Source organism: Oncorhynchus mykiss, chromosome 3, assembly GCF_013265735.2.
Source record: "Oncorhynchus mykiss isolate Arlee chromosome 3, USDA_OmykA_1.1, whole genome shotgun sequence".
NCBI lineage: Eukaryota > Metazoa > Chordata > Actinopteri > Salmoniformes > Salmonidae > Oncorhynchus > Oncorhynchus mykiss.
In genome coordinates, this window is record NC_048567.1 from 12,734,777 (window position 1) to 12,758,452 (window position 23,676).

At 40.5% G+C, this 23,676-nt stretch overlaps 2 protein-coding genes and 1 long non-coding RNA gene across 3 annotated transcripts; all 3 read right to left on the minus strand.

Annotated features, from left to right (window-relative positions):
• Positions 1-976: 976 nt before the first annotated feature.
• Positions 977-10,911, minus strand: LOC118944453 (carcinoembryonic antigen-related cell adhesion molecule 1-like). Its single transcript, XM_036963875.1, has 5 exons — positions 10,904-10,911; positions 10,282-10,472; positions 8,220-8,495; positions 7,774-7,986; positions 977-1,131 (listed from the first exon to the last, which is right to left on the minus strand). Exons 1-5 carry the CDS (start codon positions 10,909-10,911, stop codon positions 977-979), a joined length of 843 nt encoding a protein of 280 aa, XP_036819770.1.
• A 6,994-nt stretch (positions 10,912-17,905) lies between these two features.
• Positions 17,906-19,010, minus strand: LOC118944488. The gene is made up of 3 exons (XR_005039829.1): positions 18,860-19,010; positions 18,485-18,517; positions 17,906-18,332 (listed from the first exon to the last, which is right to left on the minus strand). It is a non-coding gene; the product is annotated as an uncharacterized LOC118944488 (long non-coding RNA).
• An 11-nt stretch (positions 19,011-19,021) lies between these two features.
• On the minus strand, positions 19,022-23,404 carry LOC110509853 (carcinoembryonic antigen-related cell adhesion molecule 1; the record flags this gene model as incomplete). Its single annotated transcript, XM_021591025.2, has 4 exons — positions 22,662-23,404; positions 21,294-21,564; positions 20,234-20,488; positions 19,022-19,194 (listed from the first exon to the last, which is right to left on the minus strand). Coding segments are annotated over exons 1-4 (735 nt in total), but the record flags the coding sequence as incomplete, so codon positions are not given.
• Positions 23,405-23,676: the final 272 nt, after the last annotated feature.

Below are 23,676 nucleotides of genomic sequence, written 5' to 3' on the forward strand. Positions count from 1 at the left end.
CAGTGGTAGCAATACACAGTTATAACATTTACCAAAAATACTAAAATGCCAACGGGGCTGGTGTTGCGGTCTATATAAAGAACCACATTCATGTAAATCTAATGTTAAATACTGATTTTAGTAATAATGCTACATTCATCTGCCTCACCTAAAGCCCATTATTGTGGGAAGCTGCTATAGACCACCAAGTGCTAACAGTCAGTTTCTGAATAATATGTGTGAAATGCTTGATAATATATGTGATATCAACAGGGAAGTATATTTTCTGGGTAATTTAAATATTGACTGGCTCTCATCAAGCTACCCACTCAAGAAAGAAATCCAAACTGTAAATGTCACTCCCTGACCGTAGAGAGCTTTATATGTCTCTATTTTGGTTTGGTCAGGGTGTGATTTGGGTGGGCATTCTATGTCCCTTTTTCTATGATTTGTATTTCTGTGTGTTTGGCCGGGTGTGGTTCTCAATCAGAGGCAGCTGTCTATCGTTGTCTCTGATTGAGAACCATACTTGTGAGCATTACATTGGCTTCACGGTTTCGTTTCATGTTTATAGTTTTTTTGGCAACATCTTATAATGAAGAAGTATGTACGCTCACCACGCTGCACCTTGGTCCTCTCCTTTCATCAGCCATGACAGAACTACCCACCACCAAAGGACCAAGCAGCGTGGAAGAGAGGACTGGACATGGGAGGACATCCTGGAAGGCAAGGGATCCTACACATGGGAGGAGATCCTGGCTGGAGAGGATCACCTCCCATGGGAACAGGTGGAAGCAGGCAGGAGAGAAGAGGCAGCAGGAAAAGGGAACCAGCGTTATGAGGAAACACGGCTGGCAAGGAAGCCCGAGAGTCAACCCCCCAAATGTTTTGAGTCAGGTTGGAGACCTGAGCCCACTCCCCGTGCTTACCGTGGCGAGCATGTGACTGGTCAGGCCCCAGGCTATGTGGTGATGCGCACTGTGTCTCGGGTGAGCATTCACAGGTTGGTGTGCTCGGTGCCAGCATCCCGCATTTGCCGGGAGGAAGTGGGCATCCAGCCAGAACGGGTGGTGCCAGCGTCGCCCTCCAGTCCGGACCCTCCAGCGACACCCTCCAATCCGGACCCTCCGGCGTCGCCCTCCAGTCCGGAGCCTCCAGCGTCAACCTCCAGTCTAGAGCTTCCAGAGGCGCCCTTCAGTCCGGAGCCTCCAGCGTCACCCTCCAGTCCGGAGCTTCCAAAGGCGCCCTTCAGTCCGGAGCTCCCAACAAGGATCGCCAGTCCGGGGCCCGCTACAAGGGTGCCCAGTCCGGCCCCAACAACGAGGGTCCCCAGTCTGGGGTCGGCAGCGAGGGTCCCCGTCCTAGAGGCGCCTCCCAAGTGGGCCAAACCAGAGGTGGAGCGGGGTCTACGTCCTGGGCGAGGGGGGGGGGGGGGGGGGGGTACTGTCACGCCCTGACCGTAGAGAGCTTTATATGTCTCTATTTTGGTTTGGTCAGGGTGTGATTTGGGTGGGCATTCTATGTCCCTTTTTTCTATGATTTGTATTTTTGTGTGTTTGGCCAGGTGTGGTTCTCAATCAGAGGCAGCTGTCCATTGTTGTCTCTGATTGAGAACCATACTTAGGTAGCCTTTTTCCCACCTGTATTTGTGGGTAGTTTTCCATGTATAGTTAGTTGCCTGTGAGCACTACGTTGGCTTCACGGTTTCGTTTGATGTTTATTGTTTTGTTGGTGACATCTTATAATGAAGAAGTATGTACGCTCATCACACTATACCTTGGTCCTCTCCTTTCATCAGCCGTGACAGTAAACAATGCCTGCAACCTGGTTCAGGTTGTCAGTCAAAATACCAGGGTAGTTACAAACAGCACAGGAATGAAATCATCAACATGTATTAATCACATCTTTACTAATGCTACAGAAATGTGCTTAAAAGCAGTATCCAAATCCATAGGATATAGTGATCACAATATAATAGCCATATCTAGGAAAACCAAAGTTCCAAAGGCTGGGCGTAATATAGTGCATAAGATGTCATACAAGACGTTTGTAGTGATTCATATGTTGATGATGTGAAGAATATTTGCTGGTCTGTGGTGTGTAATGAGGAGCAACCAGACGCTGCACTTGACACATTAATGAAATTGCTTATTCCAGTTACTAATAAGCACGGGCCCATTAAGAAAATTACTGAAAAAAACTTAAATCCCCTTGGATTGATGAGGAATTTAAAAAGTATATGTGACCAAATTATGAAGGACAGGAATTGTACTTTTGAATTCTGTAAAGTCAGAGTGGAAGAGGTGAAAAAATTATTGTTGTCTATTAACAATGACAAACCACCAGGATCTGACAATCTAGATGGAAAATTACTGAGAACCATAGGGGACGATACTGCCACTCCTATTTGCCAAATCCTCAATATTTGCCCTCAGTGTATGCCCTCGGGCCTGGAGGGAAGCTAAAGTCATTCCGCTACCCAAGAATATTAAAACCCCCTTTACTGGCTGAAATAGCCGACCAATCAGTCTGTTGCCAACCCTTAGTTAACCTCTGGAAAAAATCGTGTTTGACCAGATACGTTGCTATTTCACAGTAAACAAATTGACAACAGACTTTCAGCACGCATATAGGGAAGGACACTCAACAAGCACAGCACTTACACAAATGACTTATGATTGGCTGAGAGAAATTGATGATAAAATGATTGTGGGGTCTGTCTTGTTATATTTCAGTGCAGCTTTTGACATTATTGATCATAGTCTGCTGCTGGAAAAACGTATGTAATATGGCTTTACACCCCCTGCTATAATGTGGATAAAGAGTTACTTGACTAACAGAAGGCAGAGGGTGTTCTTTAATGGAAGCCTCTCAAACATAATCCAGGCAGAAGCAGGAATTCCCCAGGGTAGCTGTTTAAGCATCTTGCTTTTTTCAATCTTTACTAACGACATGCCACTGGCTTTGAGTAAGGCCAGTGTGTCTATGTATGCGGTTAACTTAACACTATACAAGTCAGCAACTACAGTGACTGAAATAACTGCAACACTTAACAAGGTGTTGCAGTTAGTTTCGGAATGGGTAGCAAGGAATAAGTTAGTCCTAAATATTTCCAAAACTAAAAGCATTGAATTTGGGACAAGTCATTCACTAAACCCTCAACCTCAACTACATCTCGTATTGAATGTGGAAATTGAGCATGTTTGGCGTAACCCTGGATTAGAAACTGTCATGGTCAAAACATATTGATACAACAGTAGCTAAGATGGGGAGAAGTCTGTCCATAATAAAGCGTGACTCTGCCTTCTTAACGACACTATCAAAAAGGCAGGTCCTACAGACCCTGGTTTTGTCGCACCTGGACTACTGTTCAGTCGCGTGGTCAGGTGCCACAAAGAGGGACTTGGGATAATTGCAGTTGGCTCAGAACAGGGCAGCACAGCTGGCCCTTAAAAGTATATGGAGAGCTATCATTAATTACATGCATGTCAAACTCTCATGGCTCAAAGTGGAAAAGAGATTGACTTCATCATTACTTGTTTTTGTAAGAGCTGTCTGTTTAAAATACTAGCACACAGCTTAGACACCCATGCATACCCCACAAGACATGCCACCAGAAGTCTCTTCACAGTCCCCAAGTACAGAACAGACTATGGGAGGCGCACAGTACTACATAGAGCCATAACTACATGGAAGTCTATTCCACTTGGGTAACTGATGCAAGCAGTAGATTCAGATTTAAAAAGCAGGTAAAAATACACCTTATGAAAACTCTGGGACTGTGAAGTAACACAAACATAGGCACAGACACATGCATACACACTTATGATAACAAATGCACTATACATACACATTCAAATGGATTTTGTATTGTACATACAGTGGGGAGAACAAGTATTTGATACACTGCCGATTTTGCAGGTTTTCCCACTTACAAAGCATGTAGAGGTCTGTAATTTTTATCATAGGTACACCTCAACATTGTGAGACGGAATCTAAAACAAAAATGCAGAAAATCACAGTGTACAATTTTCAGTAATTAATTTGCATTTTATTGCATGACAAAAGTATTTGATGCATCAGAAAAGCAGAACTTAATATTTGGTACAGAAACCTTTGTTTGCAATTACAGAGACCACACGTTTCCTGTAGTTCTTGACCAGGTTTGCACACACTGCAGCAGGGATTTTGGCCCACTCCTCCATACAGACTTTCTCCAGATCCTTCAGGTTTCGGGGCTGTCGCTGGGCAATACGAACTTTCAGCTCCCTCCAAAGATTTTCTATTGGGTTCAGGTCTGGAGACTGGCTAGGCCACTCCAGGAACTTGAGATGCTTCTTATGGAGCAGCTCCTTAGTTGCCCTGGCTGTGTGTTTCCACCTCCATGCTTCACAGTTGGGATGGTGTTCTAGTGGTTGTACTCATCCTTCTTCTTCCTCCAAACACGGTGAGTGGAGTTTAGACCAAAAAGCTCTATTTTTGTCTCATCAGACCACATGACCTTCTCCCAAATCAACCATGGTCATGAATTTTCACCTACACTACTCACTGTTTATTATCTATGCATAGTCACTTTACCCCTACCTACATGTATAAATTATCTCGACTAACCTGTATCCCCACACATTGACTCGGTACCGGTACCCCCTGTATAGAACCTCGTTATTGTTATTTTATTGTGTTACTTTTTACATATTTTTTTACTTTAGTTTATTTAAGGTGCCCAGAGTAAACTGCCTGCTTCTCAGGCCCAGTTGCTAATATATGCATATTATTAGTAGATTTGGATAGAAACACTCCGAAGTTTCTAAAACTGTTTGAATTATGTCTGTGAGTATAACAGAACTCATATGGCAGGCAAAAACCTGAGAAGAAATCCAACCAGGAAGTGGGAAATCTGAGGTTTGTAGTTTTTCAAGTCATTGCCTATCGAATATACAGTGTCTATGGGGTCATATTGCACTTCCCAAGGCTTCCACTAGATGTCAACAATATTTAGAACCTTGTTTGATGCTTCTACTGTGAAGGAGGGGGAAATGGGAGCGGAATGAGTCAGAGGTCTGGCAGAGTGCCATGAGCTGATCACGCGCGCTCACGTGAGAGTTAGCTTGCGTTCCATTGCATTTCTACAAAGGAATTCTCCGGTTGGAACATTATTGAAGATTTATGATAAAAACATCCTAAAGATTGATTCTATACTTCGTTTGACATGTTTCTGCGAACTGTAATATGGCTTTTCGTCTGAAATTTCGCCTGGACTTGCCCGCGCGTTGCGAGTTTGGATTGTATACTAAACGCGCAAACAAAAAGGAGGTATGTGGACATAAATGATGGACTTTATCGAACAAATCAAACATTTATTGTGGAACTGGGCTTCCCGGGAGTGCATTCTGATGACGATCATCAAAGGTAAGTGAATATTTATAATGCTACTTCTGGCTTTGTTGACTCCACAACATGGCGGCTATCTGTATGGCTTGTTTTGTTGTCTGAGTGCTGTACTCAGATTATTGCATGGTGTTCTTTTTCGGTAAAGCTTATTTTAAATCTGACACAGCAGTTGCATTAAAACCTCCCTGGGATATACTTGGCCAAAAGCCAGAGAAAATGCAGAGCGCCAAATTATAATAAATTCCTATAAAAATCCAACTTTCATGAAATCACACATGTAGGATACCAAATTAAAGCTACACGTGTTGTGAATCCAGCCAACATGTCAGAGGCTTTTCGGCAAAAGCAAACAATGCTATTATCTGGGTTTCGCCTGTTACATAAGTTCTGTTATACACAGACATCATTCAAACAGTTTTAGAAACTTCAGAATATTTTCTATCCAAATCTACTAATAATATGCATATCTTATCTTCTGGGGATGAGTAGCAGGCAGTTGAAATTGGCCATGCTTTTCATTCAAAATTCCAAATGCTGCCCCCTATCCTAGAGAAGTTCTTAAGGAGAAGTTTATCTTAAGTTCCATACATAACAGTTTTATCTTTTATCAATGTTTAATGAGTATTTTTGTAAATTGATGTGGCTCTGCAAAATCATCGGATGTTTTGGAAGCAAAACATTACTGAACGTAACTCGTCAATGTAAACTGAGATTTTTGGATATAATAATGAACTTTATCGAACAAAACATATATGTATTGTGTAACATGAAGTCCTATGAGTGTCATCTGATGAAGATCATCAAAGGTTAGTGATTAATTTTATCTCTATTTATGCTTTTTGTGACTCCTCTCTTTGGCTGGAAAAATGCTGTGTTTTTCTGTGACTAGGTGCAGACCTAACATAATCGTTTGGTGTGCTTTCGTCGTAAAGCCCGCCACACTGTGGTGGGATTAACAACAAGTTTATCTTTAAAAGGGTGTAAAATACTTCTATGTTTGAGGAATTTTAATTATGAGATTTCTGTTGTTTTGAATTTGGCGCCCTGCACTTTCACTGACTGTTGTCATATCGGTCCCGTTATCGGGATCTAAGTCATAAGAAGTCTTAAGGGCTTGTAAGTAATCATTTCAAGAAAAGGTTGTATTTGTACCTGTTGTACATGTTGTATTTGGCGCATGTGACAAATAAAGTTTGATTTGATTTGTAATAATCATGCTGTTTAATCAGCTTCTTGATAAGCCACAGCTGCCAGGTGGATGGATTATCTTGGCAACCGAGAAATGCTCACTAACAGGGATGTAAACAAATATGCGCAATTTCTTTGGAGAAATAAGCTTTTCGTGCATATGGTAAATTCCTGGGATGTTTTATTTCAGCTCATGTAACATGAGACCAACATGTTGCATGTTGCATTTATAATTTTGCATGAATATTTCATGACATGTACCATGGATTACTTTGATTAATTGATATATATATATATATATATATATATAACATAGTATTTTAATAAAGCCCAGATAATATTACAGTTTGACAGGCTAAAGTACATCGCTACATATTAAAACTAAGACGGGTTTGATTCTATACAACATCCTCTAGCCCAGAAGAGTCCATATCAAGATTGTCCTTCATCAGCAAGAAGGCTCTGGGGTTGACAAATCTACAGAAATATTTACAACAAAACATGTTTTACACAGAGTAACCAACACAAAATCATGGCCATTATTATATCAACAACAACAAATATGCTATTATTGTAGAATTGTTTTTCATTATCAATAAATTCATGAAATCATTTTACATAATATCATACAATTCTGTATTCAATTGCATAAATGTAAAACTTATCTTATAATTAACAAATACATATTGAAACATTAAAACATACTCATCATATTTATGACAGCATACATCACATTCATCCTCACCCTTCACCAGCCTCTTCTTGTCCCTGTCTCTCCTTTCAGACATCTACAGTTTCAGCAGTCCCACTACTGGTCACCATCAAAGCAAACGACCAAATGGGGGCAGCAGAGGAGCCTGTAGAGGGGAACAAGTCATATCACCTGCTCTGGTATGAAGCTGTGTCAGGTCAGTGCAGTGATCTCAGGGATAAACCTTATCCAGCAATTCCAATGAAATTCCAGAGGAGTGTAAGGAACGAATAAACACTTTGTGTTTACACAAATTAGAGTGACTGAAATATCAGGTTTGTAACTTATTATCCAGGCTCAGATTATAGAATACAAAGTAAAGGTACAATGACAAGTCACAAAGTTCTAGCTGTGTTCCTTTTCACAATAAATGTATTTTGTTAATGTATATGACTTATGATCTTAATCTTGGATACACTTCATTTTTTCATGAATCCTAACTGCAACATCGAGCTGTAACTAACCTCTCAGCTTGTAGACCACAGAGTCTTTCAGTCCGGTGATGTTATTGGTGGCAGTGCAGGTGTAGTTCCCAATGTGTAGCGCCTCCATCCTCTCTTTGGCGTATAGAGTGTTGTTAACACCTGTCTCTGTCCTGTTGAATATCCAGGTGAATGTAGCAGGAGCGATAGAGTCAGCCGAACAGCTCAGAGTTAGCCTGTATCCTGTTGATGCTGCTGATGGTCCATATATGGAAATTTTCTGGGGTCCAACTGCAACATGGTCAAATAAAATAATGATCAATGCTAAATCCACAAAATACTTATTCCGTGGGTCTATGCACTATTGAAAAGCAAAGTCAAGACTTTGTTTCGTTTTTTTCAACGGCAACATCCAGTGACTTGGTAATTGACACAAGGTTGCCAATCACAATCACTCCTGGAATTAGGATCTAGTAAGCAGTACTCACAGTTGACGGTCAGGTTGTGGGATGCTGTCCGGTTGCTGACAGGGTTGCTGACTAAACACTCATATTCTCCATTGTCAATGTCCTGAACAGGACTGAGATAGACTGTCCTGTTGTCTGAAGAGAAGGTGATATTGTTGCTGGGAGACAGAGGGAGGCCATCTTTGATCCACTGTATGGAGCTGATGTTGCCAGCAGCCTCACAAGTCAGGTTGGTGGAGCTTATGCCAGCTATCAGGGTGGCTGGGGTACTGGTGATGGAGGCAGCAGATAGCAACACTGTAAAGAAGTTAACAGTATGGGGAGAGTAAGAGGTACAGTACATTTGAATAATCTGTCTTAATGTATACAACTTTCATATTCATTGCTGAAAAAAATGCCTTGGTGAGTCTAAGATATGGTGATGTGACTGCCAAGAATATACAGTGCCTTGCGAAAGTATTCGGCCCCCTTGAACTTTGGACCTTTTGCCACATTTCAGGCTTCAAACATAAAGATATAAAACTGTATTTTTTTGTGATGAATCAACAACAAGTGGGACACAATCATGAAGTGGAACGACATTTATTGGATATTTCAAACTTTTTTAACAAATCAAAAACTGGAAAATTGGGCGTACAAAATTATTCAGCCCCCTTAAGTTAATACTTTGTAGCGCCACCTTTTGCTGCGATTACAGCTGTAAGTCGCTTGGGGTATGTCTCTATCAGTTTTGCACATCGAGAGACTGACATTTTTTCCCATTCCTCCTTGCAAAACAGCTCGAGCTCAGTGAGGTTGGATGGAGAGCATTTGTGAACAGCAGTTTTCAGTTCTTTCCACAGATTCTCGATTGGATTCAGGTCTGGACTTTGACTTGGCCATTCTAACACCTGGATATGTTTATTTTTGAACCGTTCCATTGTAGATTTTGCTTCATGTTTTGGATCATTGTCTTGTTGGAGGACAAATCTCCATCCCAATCCCAGGTCTTTTGCAGACTCCATCAGGTGTTCTTCCAGAATGGTCCTGTATTTGGCTCCATCCATCTTCCCATCAATTTTAACCATCTTCCCTGTCCCTGCTGAAGAAAAGCAGGCCCAAACCATGATGCTGCCACCACCATGTTTGACAGTGGGGATGGTGTGTTCAGGGTGATGAGCTGTGTTGCTTTTACGCCAAACATAACATCTTGCATTGTTGCCAAAAAGTTAAATTTTGGTTTCATCTGACAAGAGCACCTTCTTCCACATGTTTGGTGTGTCTCCAGGTGGCTTGTGGCAAACTTTAAACAACACTTTTTATGGATATCTTTAAGAAATGGCTTTCTTCTTGCCACTCTTCCATAAAGGCCAGATTTGTGCAATATACGACTGATTGTTGTCCTATGGACAGAGTCTCCCACCTCAGCTGTAGATCTCTGCAGTTCATCCAGAGTGATCATGGGCCTCTTGGCTGCATCTCTGATCAGTCTTCTCCTTGTATGAGCTGAAAGTTTAGAGGGACGGCCAGGTCTTGGTAGATTTGCAGTGGTCTGATACTCCTTCCATTTCAATATTATCGCTTGCACAGTGCTCCTTGGGATGTTTAAAGCTTGGGAAATCTTTTTGTATCCAAATCCGGCTTTAAACTTCTTCACAACAGTATCTCGGACCTGCCTGGTGTGTTCCTTGTTCTTCATGATGCTCTCTGCGATTTTAACGGACCTCTGAGACTATCACAGTGCAGGTGCATTTATACGGAGACTTGATTACACACAGGTGGATTGTATTTATCATCATTAGTCATTTAGGTCAACATTGGATCATTCAGAGATCCTCACTGAACTTCTGGAGAGAGTTTGCTGCACTGAAAGTAAAGGGGCTGAATAATTTTGCACGCCCAATTTTTCAGTTTTTGATTTGTTAAAAAAGTTTGAAATATCCAATAAATGTCGTTCCACTTCATGATTGTGTCCCACTTGTTGTTGATTCTTCACAAAAAAATACAGTTTTATATCTTTATGTTTGAAGCCTGAAATGTGGCAAAAGGTCGCAAAGTTCAAGGGGGCCGAATACTTTCGCAAGGCACTGTAACTGTGGCCCACCATAGACATCCAGAGTGGTAGCTCCTTGTAACTCCAGAGCCCTGTCTGGTATGATGCTGACTCTGTATTCCCCTTGGTCCCTCAGGCCCAGATTCCACAACTCCAGAGAGCCAGTGGTTCTGTCCAGACTGATCCGGTCTTTGTGGTCAGCATTAGTAATGTTGACCGTAGTAGAGGTGATGATGTTGACCCTGTTGAAGGTCCAGAGACAAAATGTTTGGCTGGTGGACGGAGGGTTGTGGTGAACTTCACTCTCCCTCCTATGGCTCCAGTCAATGGTCCTGGTGGTAACACATTCTGACCTACACACAGACCTGGACGGGACAGAGGGAGGAGGAAGGAAATGTATTAATATACACATAAGACGTAGCAATACATGAAAAGAAAAACAATACGTTTAAATATTTTTTATTTTTTATTTATTACTTTTTAATTTATTACTTTTATTTATTACAGCTATAGCTATACCTATTTGAATAACACACTTCAAAACCCATTATGTTCTGCTTGTTATTTGTAGCAATAGGCATACCTGATGTTAGAAACACAATGGCTGCTGTGAAATGTGTATAGTCCATGGGGAAGGATGGCTCTGTCTAATGGAAGTACCTGTAGTGTTGACCAGACCATGTCCTTACTCCTTTTATATTCCTATACCACTCTGATTGTCCCCTCTGAAGACAAGGCCCGGCCCCCCACTCAGTGACACAGAACAGAAACTAGCTTCATGATATAGCTGTGTACATACATTACAATGCCCTCAGGGCATTTCCACTCTAAGAGGTTATTGGAGGTCACGTTGGTGAGTGAAAAATAACAACCAATAGCTTTGTAGAGACTTCCTCTTTAGGTCTTTATCTGTACCATCTACCATTCAGACAATAGCCTATCCCATTGATGATTCATTCTGCTTCCTATTGGCTATGGTGTGTCAGAGTGATCAATGGAGGCTTAAACAATTGAATTAACTCAATAAAGCCTAAAATGGACCTAGATGAAATTAACCCTTCGGTTTCTTGATCCAGTGCACTGCCTACCAACAATATATACAATGATCAAAGACTAGAGGTGTTGAATATCAAGAAGATACTTAAAACAGAATCCTAAAATGTGATATTTGGTACATAATGGAGATAGTATACATTATTTAAATACAGGTTAAAGATCCAATGCAGTCATTTTTATCTCAATATCAAATCATTTCTGGCTAACAATTAGGGACCTTACTCTAATGGTTTCAATTAAAATGGTCGAAAAGAAACAAGATAATTGCTTCTTAGGAAAGAGTACTGTCTCAAGCAAGAATTCTGTCAGGACTGTCTGGGAGTGGTCTTAGTGGGGAGGTGAACTGAACACTTGCTCTTATTGGCAAAGATATTTGAAACTCTCTTTCGAATTTGTCTATTAACTTATTTACCGCCTAGTGATGTCACCAGGCAGGCCAAAACTCGATCCCACCAAAACAGGCTGAAATTTCAGGCGATCTTTTCAAACAGTTTTGACACTAAAAGGGCATTATCATCATTTTCACAATTTCACAGTATCAGAGGTGTGGACTCGAAATATGATGACTAAAAAAACGTGATCCTTGATAGTCGATCCCTATTGGGTGGGGGGGGGGGGGGGTCTTTCTCATGGCTACCCATATATTTCAATGGAAATATAACGTTTATTTGGAAAGTAATAAATCTATATATATTTTTAAAAGCATTCATGATTTGCGTAAATGTAATATACTATTACTCTTGTTAAAAATATGAAATAGTATTACATTTGGTGAAGAGCACATTATGACTTGTTTAGGACTCGAAACTCAAAGTTTAGGACTTGAGACTTGACCCAATACTTGACGGTCTTGACTTGGGACTTGACTTGGGACTTGAGTGCTAAGACTTGAGACTTACTTGTGACTTGTAAAACAATGACTTGGTCCCACCTCTGCACAGTATTATTCCAACCTCATAGTGTGGCAATATACACCTTCCTAATAATGAGTTGCACCCCTTTTGCCCACAGAACAGCCTCAATTTGTTGGGGCACGGACTCTACAAGTTATCAAAAGTGTTCCACAGCGATGCTTGCCCATGTTGACTTCAATGCATCCCACAGTTGTGTCAAGTTGGCTGGATGTCCTTTGGGTGGTGGACCGTTCTTGAAACACACAGAAAACTGCTGAGCATGAAAAACCCAGCAGCATTGCAGTTCTTAACATACTCTGACTGGTGAGTCTGGCACCTACTACCATACCCAGTTCAAAGGCACTTAAGTATTTTGTTTTGCCAAATCATGAATGGCACACACAATCCATGTCTCAATTGTCTCAAGGCTTAAAAATCCTCCCCTTCATCTACCCTGATTGAAGTGGATTTAGCAAGTGACATCACTAGGGTGTCATAGCTTTCACCTGGATTCACCTGGTGTCATGTTTTGGACACTTTGTGTATGTAAAACACAGAAACATCACATTTTTGCCCTGGGCCTTTAAACACATTTCAGTCAAGATTGACCTACATCAGTGATTCATACAACAGAAGGGGTCAGTTTATCAGGTTTACAAGGTTTTGTTTGGGAGTTGTGTTTGAGCAGGGTCAGTCAGGTGATGCAATCCAACTCGAGGAGGATCAAAGGCTAGCGGTAATGCATGGGGTCAGAGGTCAGGTGACACAATACGGAACAAATGAAAGCCTTCATCAAACAACCAAGAAAAATTCCACTGATTTATTTAGGAGACACTTGTCTCTCTCTATTGGACCATGAAAACAGGCCAGGTTTGGGCAAAATTTGTCAGTATGTCCGAAAACCAGGAAACAATGTTGATGGTAGGATCCCTTGAGAGAGTACTGAAACTGATTTTGAATTTTTTACACAATAAACAAAGCGTAGATACTGTATGACAAAGTTAACCTTAAATGCAAAGTTAACCTCTTGAAACTAGGGGGCACTATTTTTGGAAAAATAACATTCCCAAACTAAACGGGCTATTTTTCAGGACCAGATAATAGAATATGCATATACAGCTTAGGATAGAAAACACTCTAAAGTTTCCAAAACTGTAAAAATATTGTCTGTGAGTATAACAGAACTTATATTGCAGGCGAAAGCCTGAGAAAAATCCAATCACGAAGTGACTCTTATTTAGAAACATCTGCGTTCCTATGCGTCCCTATTGAGCAGTGAAAGGGATATCAACCAGATTCCTTTTTATATGGCTTCCCTAATGTATCTAGTGTCACAAGACATAGCTTCAGGCTTTTATTTTGAAAAATGAGCGTGAGCGACAACATTGCGTCAGTGGTCAGCTGGTGGCTCTCAGAATGATATGTGCGTAATAGACAAATGCGGCCATTGTTTCTTTCGCTCCTACTAAGAAACCAACTGACCCGGTTGATCTATTATCGAATAGATATTTGAAAAACACCTTGAGGATTGATTATAAAAAACGTTTGCCATGTTTCTGTAGATATTATGGATCTAATTTGGAATATTTTTCGGCGTTGTCGTGACCGCAGTTTCCGGTGGATTTCTCAAACAAACGTGAAGAACAAACGGAGGTATTTCGGCTATAAAAATAATCTTTATGGAACAAAATGAACATTTGCTGTCTAACTGGGAGTCTCGTCGGTGAAAACATTCAAAGATCATCAAAGGTAAACTGTTAATTTGATTGCTTTTCTGATTTTCGTGACCAAGCTTCCTGCTGCTAGCTGGACATAATGCTATGCTAGGCTATCGATAAACTTACACAAATGCTTGTCTTGCTTTGGCTGTAAAGCATAATTTCAAAGTCTGAGATGACAGGGTGATTAACAAAAGGCTAAGCTGTGTTTCACTATATTTCACTTGTGATTTCATGAATATGAATATTTTCTAGTAATATTTTTTGTCTGTTGCGTTATGCTAATTAGTGTCAGTTGATGACAATTCTCCCGGATCCGGGATGGGTAGTTCCAAGAGATTTTTAACTCCTGTCTTGTGGTCATTCAAAACATGCATGATTGTACATACTGTAGGTATCCTTTACAACACGTGTGATTGTACATACAGTGCATTCAGACAGTATTCAGACACCTTGACTTTTTCCACATTTTGTTATGTTATTTTTCCCTCATCAATCTACACACAATACCCCATAACGACAAAGCAAAAACAGGTTTTTAGAATTTTTTGTAAATGTATTAAAAAAACACACAAAAAAAAGGCTGGGCCACTCAAGGACATTCAGAATCTTGTCCTGAAGCCACTCCTGCATTGTCTTAGCTGTGTGCTTAGTGTGGTTGTCCTGTTGGAAGGTGAACATTCGCCCCAGTCTGAGGTTGTGAGCGCTCTGGAGCAGGTTTTCATCAAGGATCTCTCTGTACTTTGCTCCGTTCACGTTTCCCTTGATCCTGACTAGTCTCCCAATTCCTGACGCTGACAAACAGTGGGGATGGTGCCAGGTTTCCTCCAGACGTGACGCTTGGCATTCAGGCCAAAGTGTTCAATCTTGGTTTCATCAGACCAGATAATCTTGTTTCTCATGGTCTGAGAGTCCTTTAGGTGCCATTTGGAAAACTCAAAGCGGGCTGTCATGTGCCTTTTACTGAGGAGGGGTTTCCGTCTGGCCACTCTACCATAAAGGCCTGATTGGTGGAGTGCTGCATAGATGGTTGTCCTTCTGGAAGATTCTCCCATCTCCACAGAGGAACTCTGGAGATCGGGTTCTTGGTCAACTCTAGGCCAGCTCTAGGAAGAGTCTTGGTGGTTCCAAACCTCTTCCATTTAAGAATGATGGAGGCCACTATCTTCTTGGGGACCTTCAATACTGCAGACCTTCAATACTTTCAATACTTTCAACTTTCAATACTTTCAACTTTCATAGCAAAGGGTCTGAATACTTATGTAAATGTTTTTTTTTTATCTTTAATACATTTGCCAAAATGTCTAAAAACCTGTTTCCAATTTGTCATTATGGGGTATTGTGTGTAGATTGAGGAGGACATTTTTTTTAGTTAATCCATTTTTGAAAAAGGCTGTAATGTAACAAGATGTGGAAAAAGTCAAGGAAGGGGTCTGAATACTTTCCGAATACAAAGTAGGTACAAAACGTGTAATTGTATACACTAGGAATGCACAATTCCACATGGTCTAAATTGTCCAGGTAACCCGTGTTAGCTGGTTCTCTAATTCCTGACATGGGTTTATGTGGGAGCTTGGCGCCACCATGAGAGCGACCCTGACATACACACCTCAGAGTATCTACTGAAACTGGCAACAACTGGCAACGCTTGTGGAGCCATGTTCCATTTACAGTCTATTCATTCTCATCATTATGAGGGTTGAATTTAATATGTGGCTGTTTTTAAACATCATTAATGGGATAACAGTGTAGATAATGGAACTGAATAAGATATAAAGCTTGAAACATCAGATTTACTACACATCTTGGTACATTCCACCAGGGCAGTTCCACCTCAAAATGCCTATTTCACCCCTCACTGACCCCTGTCTTACTCCCTACTGGCCAGTGGAGGAGGCATTGTCTGCTGCCTGATTGAAGTTAATAATCTACAGGACAAGTGTATCTGGTTTATGAGGGTCAATGTCATAATGTTAGCATATCTATGCTGTTGCTTCTGTCTGTGTAGGACTGTTTTGTGTTGTGTTTTGGGTGGACCCCAGGGAGTAGCTGATTGGGATATGAGGTCGATACACATAGCTTATAAATTACTTATAAACCCTTTACATAGTTTTGAAGTATGTCTGAATGTAAGATTTTAATGTTTATTTCTCTTCTTAAACCGTGAACTCAGTTAGCGACTGCGAACAGAGCCCCAGACTAAGTCATGAGTGCAGAGGAGATGTGAAGCCACTAGAGGTTGATCTGCTCCTAGTCCATCATGGAGGGACCAAAGGTCCTCTATCTGTCTCCAAGTGCAGATCAGTGATGTGTGAAATACTAGACTGTTAGGAGGCCATAACACCTACATTAATGTTGAGAAAGGGGATTATATGTAGTGTCTGGGGAAAGGCTAAACACTTTGAGTTGTATATAGGTCTGATAACTAAAGTTTTTAAGACAGTCTGGTCATAATTCAATCTCTATGTTCGTTTTTCTATAAATTGGGATTTCTGTGTTCGGCCTAGTATGGTTCTCAATCAGAGGCAGCTGTCAATCGTTGTCCCTGATTGAGAATCATACTTAGGTAGCCTGGTTTCACTTTTGAGTTGTGGGTGTTTGTCTTCCGTGTCAGTGCTTGTTGCCACACGGGACTGTTTCGTTTCTTCACGTTTATTGTTTTGTTCCAGTGTTCTGTTGTGTTTTGATTAAACATTATGGACACTTACCACGCTGCGCATTGGTCCTCCGATCCTTCTCGCTACTCCTCCTCAGAAGAGGAGGACGAGATCCGTTACAGCCTCATGCATCTACATTGTCAGAATTGTAGGTATTCATGACTATAAAGTGTTGAGAACATATTTATGATAATATGGAATCGTATAACTAATGTACACTGAACAAAATATAAATGCAAAAAGCAACAATTTTAAAGATTTTACTGAGTTACAGTTCATAGAAAGTAATCAGTCAATCAAAATAAATTCATTAGGTACTAATCTATGTATTTCACATGACTAGGAATACAGACATTAATCTGTTGGTCACAGATACGATAAAAACAAAGGTAGGTGCTTGGATCAACAACAAAAAACACCAGTAGGTGTGATCACCATTTGCCTCATGCAGCGCGACACATTTCCTTCACATAGAGTTGATCAGGCTGTTGATTGTGGCCTGTGGAATGTGGTCCCACTCAATGGCTAAGGAAAGTTTCTGGATATTGGCTGGAACTGGAACACGCTGTCGTACCCATCGATCCAGAGCATCCCAAACATGCTCAATGGGTGAAATGTCTGGTGAGTATGCAGGCCATGGAAGAACTAGGACATTTTCAGCTTCCAGGAAGTGCATTATCATGCTGAAACATGAGGTGATGATGGTGTGTGAATGGCACGAGGACGGGCCTCCAGGATCTCGTCATACATTCAAATTGCCGTTGATAAAATGTAATTGTGTTCATTGTCCGTAGCTTATGCCAGGCCATACCATAACCCCACATCCACCACGGGGCACTCTGTTCACAACGTTGACATCAGCAAACCACTCGCCCACACAATGCCGTACAACCGGGATTCATCCATGAAGAGCGCACTTCTCCAGCGTGCCAGTGGCCATCGAAGGTGAGCATTTGCCCACTGAAGTCAGTTACGACACCTAACTGCAGTCAGGTCAAGTCCCTGGTGAAGATGACAAGCACACTGATGAGCTTCCCTGAGACAGTTTCTGACAGTTTGTGCTGAAATTCTTCTGTTGTGCAAACCCACAGTTTCATCAGCTGTCTGAGTGGCTGGTCTCAGATGATCCCGCAGGGGAAGAAGACAGATGTGGAGGTCCTGGCCTTTTATTGTCCCCCAGCACAAGGTGCACCTGTGTAATTATCATTCTGTTTAATCAGCTTCTTGATATGCCACACCTGTCAGGTTGATTGGTTACCTTAACGAAGAGAAATGCTCACTAAAGTAAACATATTTGTGCACAAAATTTGAGAGTTTTTTTTTTTTGTGTACAGACAATTTCTGGGATCTTTTATTTAAGCTCTGAAACATTGTACCATCAGTTTACATGTTGCTTTTATAGTTTTGTTCAGTATATATCTTATAAACTGGTAATCACTGGTCTGACACAAAGAACAACAGAGTAGTAGGAAAATAGCAGGCAATATTTATTAGTCATTCTGTTTTTACATAATTTAAATATGGTTATTTATTTAACTGGCATTAATTATGCTCTAATTTATAAAATGACAGTACAGTAATGCATTATCCACTTTCATTATTAACAAGGTTTTCTTTTCAATGTTAAAAAATTACACAAGAAAGCAGACAAACATAGCACAAATGTATTATGTACGTTACATTTCAGATCCACACTGGGTGTTATCAGGTTTTCTTTGTGTTGATTGTGGAACTGGAGAATGGTGGTTGAATGGAGATCTCTTCCTGACCTCTTACTGCTAGTAGGAAAGTAAGGGAGAAAAGAAAGGAACATTAACTTCCATTTATCAGCTATAATACGGCATGAATACCATTTAACATATAACACATAAATCAGTTGTTGTTACAGTATTACAGTCACATGGTGACATGTGGTCTAGAACAAACTTACCATTATCCTAGTATCATAGGTACTCTTGAAGTCCTACATTTCATAATTAGGGATAAAAGCAGAAGTAAACAACTGCAGTACACAGAAGGCAACAGCCACACCAACAGTTGCCATGACAAAATACATAACCTCAAGTCCTAAACAAACTTTTACAGCAATCATGTGTTAGTGAATAACATGAAAAGGCCAGAGACTGAATAGTTGTCATTAAGTCAAAACTAAACTTATATAATATAATTGGCAAACAGTCTTTGCATACAGTATTTTCAACACTGTACATCCTGTTAAGCAAAGTAATCTTGTTAATTACAGTCAGACTGTAGTAGAATACAGATGTGCACAGACACATCCCAGGGGTGACCATGTTTTACTTACTGTCAGGGGTAGAGGTGGAGATTGATTTTGTTGTGTGTTGTCACGCACAGCTGATGGGTTCTCATACACAGGTGATGGGTTCTCATACACAGGTGATGGGTTCTCATACACAGGTGATGGGTTCTCATACACAGGTGATGGGTTCTCATACACAGGTGATGGGTTCTCATACACAGGTGATGGGTTCTCATACACAGGTGATGGGTTCTCATACACAGCTGATGGGTTCTCATACACAGGTGATGGGTTCTCATACACAGGTGATGGGTTCTCATACACAGGTGATGGGTTCTCATACACAGGTGATGGGTTCTCATATACATGTTGTTGCGAGCCTTTATGAGATACACAAATAGAGGTGGTTGTATAGTTGCTGTTATCTTGTCTGCATTTGTCTGCATAAGCATTTTACATTATTAAGCATCGTCATAGTGGTGTTGTATTATATCATGTAATTTGTCTGAATACATTTCCTTCTTCCATGGAAACTGCAAATCACACTGGATGAGAGCGACTGCTAAATGACGATTTTAATGTAAATGGATAAAACAAATGTTTGAAAACATGATTCATTAGAAGATTGGAGATAAAGCATATGCATAAGCATAAGCAGATGCATTGGCTCAACATTGCTTCTATATGCAACAATACATAAACATTAAAAGGTATAAGAACATGATATTACAGTGCTTTTAACAGTTTACAGTGAAGTTTTAAGATAAGAACATAACATTACAATGTTTTTAAAAGTTTATGGTGCTTTGAAATATACCCAGGCCCTTTTTCTGACCAGTTTAGATCAATGTGAAAACAGAGCCTATATTGTCTATTGCCGGCAGTGATAGAAAACACACTTGTTTGAATGAAACGTTTCTTATCTCACCCATTTTTCTTGATGAAATAGACTGCAACACTAACTGCCACTTCCACAACCAGCAACACTATAATCACAGTCCCAGTGATGACAACAACAGACAGCCCGTCTGGAGTTGGAGAGCCCGCCGCTGCAGAGACCAGAGAGAGAACCATACAGAGATGAGAGAGAGGGTACATCCAGTGAACAAGCAGTACTGCACATTACAGTGCATCTAGGGGACAAGTACAACACAGCAAACACAACTAAAAGGCACTATTTTAAAACAAGTTTGGAATGGAAAACTTCAGACGTATCATTGTTCTTCTACTAGCACTGACTTTTCTGATACTTTGAGGAAAATATTATTTACTATGACTGAGATATTTGGTTGTCCCACATAGCTAACTTAATGCACTAACTGTACGTATCTCTGGATAAGAGGGTCTGCTAAATGACTAGATGTAACTGTTATCTACTTACTATGTTCATATTGTCTTTAGAACTTCTACTAACTTGACCTTTTACTGACAGTTTATGGACCACAGATGTTTTGTTTCCAGTGACATCATTTGTTGCTGTACAGGTGTATTCCCCACTGTCAGAGTATTCACTCTTCTCTTTAGTGAACTCAGGGGAATGTCCAGGTATCTCTGTCTCATTGTGCATCCAGGTGTAACTAGTAGGTGGGTTGGAGTAGGCAGAGCAGGTCAATGTAAACTTCTGTCCTACTTCTATTTCATTTGGACCCTTGATTTCCATACCATCAGGTCCATCTGTAACACAGAGATCACCAGTTAGTAATAGCTACAAGTTCATTAGTTTGTAATCAGTGTGACGGTGGAGTCATAATGGTTGGTGTAAAGTGTGTGTTCAGTCATTGTTATATTCTTGTGTTGATGGTACATTTGGTACATTTATCTGGTACATTTATCGAATCAAATCAAATTTTATTGGTCGCATACACATGGTTAGTGTAACAGTTTAACTTTCGTCCGTCCCCTCGCCCCTGCTTGAACCAGGGACCCTCTGCACACATAGACAACAGTCACCCACGAAGCATTGTTACCCATCGCTCCACAAAAGCCGCAGCCCTTGCAGAGCAAGGGGAACCACTACTTCAAGGTCTCAGAGCGAGTGACGTCACTGATCAAAACACTATTTGCGCACACCACCGCTAACTAGCTAGCTATTTCACATCGGTTACACTCACCCCCCTTTTGACCTCCTCCTTTTCCGCAGCAACCAGTGATCCGGATCACGGCACCAATGTAACAGTTTAACTTTCGTCCGTCCCCTCACCCCTACCTGGGCTCGAACCAGGGACCCTCTGCACACATAGACAACAGTCACCCACGAAGCATCGTTACCCATCGCTCCACAAAAGCCATGGACCTTGCAGAGCAAGGGGAACCACTACTTCAAGGTCTCAGAGCGAGTGACGTCACATATCGAAATGCTATTAGCGCGCACCACCGCTAACTAGCTAGCCATTTCACATCGGTTACATTAACATGTGTATGCGACCAATAAAATTGGATTTGATTTGATTTATCCCCAGGCTTATAGGGAAGTACTTACAGATTACATTCACAGTGTCACTGGCATTTTCAGAGCTGACATGGTTGCTGACTCTACACAGGTATTCGCCACTGTCTGTTCTCTTCTTTATGGACAGCACTCTCTTATCCTCAGATAATATGATATCGTCAACAGAAGACACAGGATGACCATCCTTCATCCACTCTCTGGTGATGTTGAAGCCAGCTGCATCACAGGTTAAAGTGACAGAGCCCCCCCTCGATGATTGGTGGGTTTGGGGTAATTGTGATAGTAGCACCAGATACTGGTTCTGTGAAATTAATACAAGATGAGATAATACTAATTATTGTGGTTTGTTAAAAAAGAAAAGGAGAAAAAAGTTAGTTTTATGTTCATGGTACACAGTGGTAGAAAAAGTACCCAACTGTCAAACTTGAGTAAAAGTAAAAATACCTTAATAGAAAATGACTCAAGTAAAAGTGAAAGTCACAGTAAAATACTACTTTAGTAAAAGTCTAAAAGTATTTGGTTTTAAATATACTTAAGTATCAAAAGTAGATGTAATTGCTGAAATATACTTAAGTATCAAAAGTAAAAGTACATAATTTCACCGCCCTTATATTAAGCAAACCAGACGGCACAATTTTGTTGTCAATTTAATTTACGGATAGCCAGGGACACACTCCAATACACAAACATATTTGGAAACAAAGCATTTGTGTTTAGTGAGTCTGCCAGATCAGAGGCAGTAGGGATGACTAGGTATGTTCTCTTGGTAAGTGCTGCTAAGCATTGTAAATGTAACGCATACTTTTGGGTGTCAGGGAAAATGTAGGGAATAAAAAGTACATTATTTTCTTTAGGAATGTAGTGGAGTGAAATTAAAAGTTCTCAAAAAGTAAATAGTAAAGTAAAGTACAGATACACCCCAAAAACTTTAAAGTAGTACTTTAAAGTATTTGTACTTAAAAAATGTACACCACTGGTGTTACAGTACCATGGACAGGCGTAGAGCTCATCAGCACAGACGGGGCAGTGCGCTCTCGAAGGGTCTGTCATGCCAAATAGTGTCTCCCGGCCAAATAGTGTCCCCATCTACGTCACAATGGGATTCAATTAAACTATTAGCGTCCGTTGCTATATCAACGGTGGAATGATTTGAATTTTTTAGATCATTACATTCTAAATGACGTTCTTTTCATCATCGCTATGCAAACAAGGCAGATTTTCGCGACAATTTCGCTGTTTAAACAAGTTTGGTTGAGCTAATAAAATGAAACAATTAATTCAAACTAGTTTTGGGTACCTTGTTAACATTACAACATGAAATCCATGTCTTAAACATTGCTACGTTTCAGAAATGGCAAAGAAAACGTGTAGTCTGCTTGACACATTAAAGTTACTTACCTTACAAATCACAAAGACAGCTAATTTCCGCTCCATTCATATGGAAATCCATTTAATTCTTACACTGGCTTGTCTGGCTGTCATGTTTTTATTTAAACCTGCCCTTCCTTCCCTCATCTACACTGAAATAAGATCATTTCAGTAGTCCTCTATTATGATTTTTTTTCTGGCATAGCACATTAGTACACCCTTGTGGTTCAATATATATGTATATATTGTAGGTCCTAGGCTACAACAATGAATAATGTGGAACAAATAAATACCATCAATGGTTACCTTACAATTTACAATAATGAACACCTTGCGAAACAGCTGTGAAAACCAACCTGACGTTCTAGCAACAGCCCTAACAACAGAAGCTAGAACTCATCGAATCCCATCAATGAATTAGAGGGGGAAACTATTTGGTAAGGGGACAATATTTGGCATGACAGGTCCTTAGCAAATCTTTAAAAAAAATTAATAGCTGATATGTCCCATCATAATAAAAGCAAATGAGTAAGTTATTTTGTCATCTAACTTATTTATAACTTGCATTACTGCGCACCGCATACAAAGCCTAGTTTGAGCAAAGCGAGAGCTCGCAGCTCATTGATCATGTGTTCTTATAATCCCAGTCATTGTGCAACATTTCTACATTTACAATCGCGTGTGAAAACAGTTTTACTTCATAGCCTATTATGACACATGTTTTACCTTGCTTCAAAGTAGCCTGTAGCCAAAATGTGACCATAGAAACGTTAGAACAAGAGAGAAATGCTGGTTTCAATGATATATGAGGAATATTTATAAAATTCTTCCTCATATATCATTGAAACCAGCATTTCTCTCTTGTTCTATACATTTTTATATCAACTTTATTTCATTGTCTAGAAGCCAAAGTCACAATCCCCATAGGAGAACCATTTTTGGTTCCAGGTAGAACCCATTTTGATTCAAGGTAGAACCCTTTTGGGTTCCATGTAGAACCCTCTGTGGAAAGGTTTCTACATGGAACCCAAAAGGGTTCTAACTG

Coding starts and splice junctions, on each gene's coding strand:
- LOC118944453 (XM_036963875.1), bottom strand. Junction 7,987..8,219: donor CCACAACCTGACCGTCAACT/GTGAGTACTGCT, acceptor ATGGACCATCAG/CAGCATCAACAGGATACAGG. Junction 1,132..7,773: donor TGTGGTCTACAAGCTGAGAG/GTTAGTTACAGC, acceptor TTGACGCTGGAG/GCTCCGGACTGGAGGGCGAC.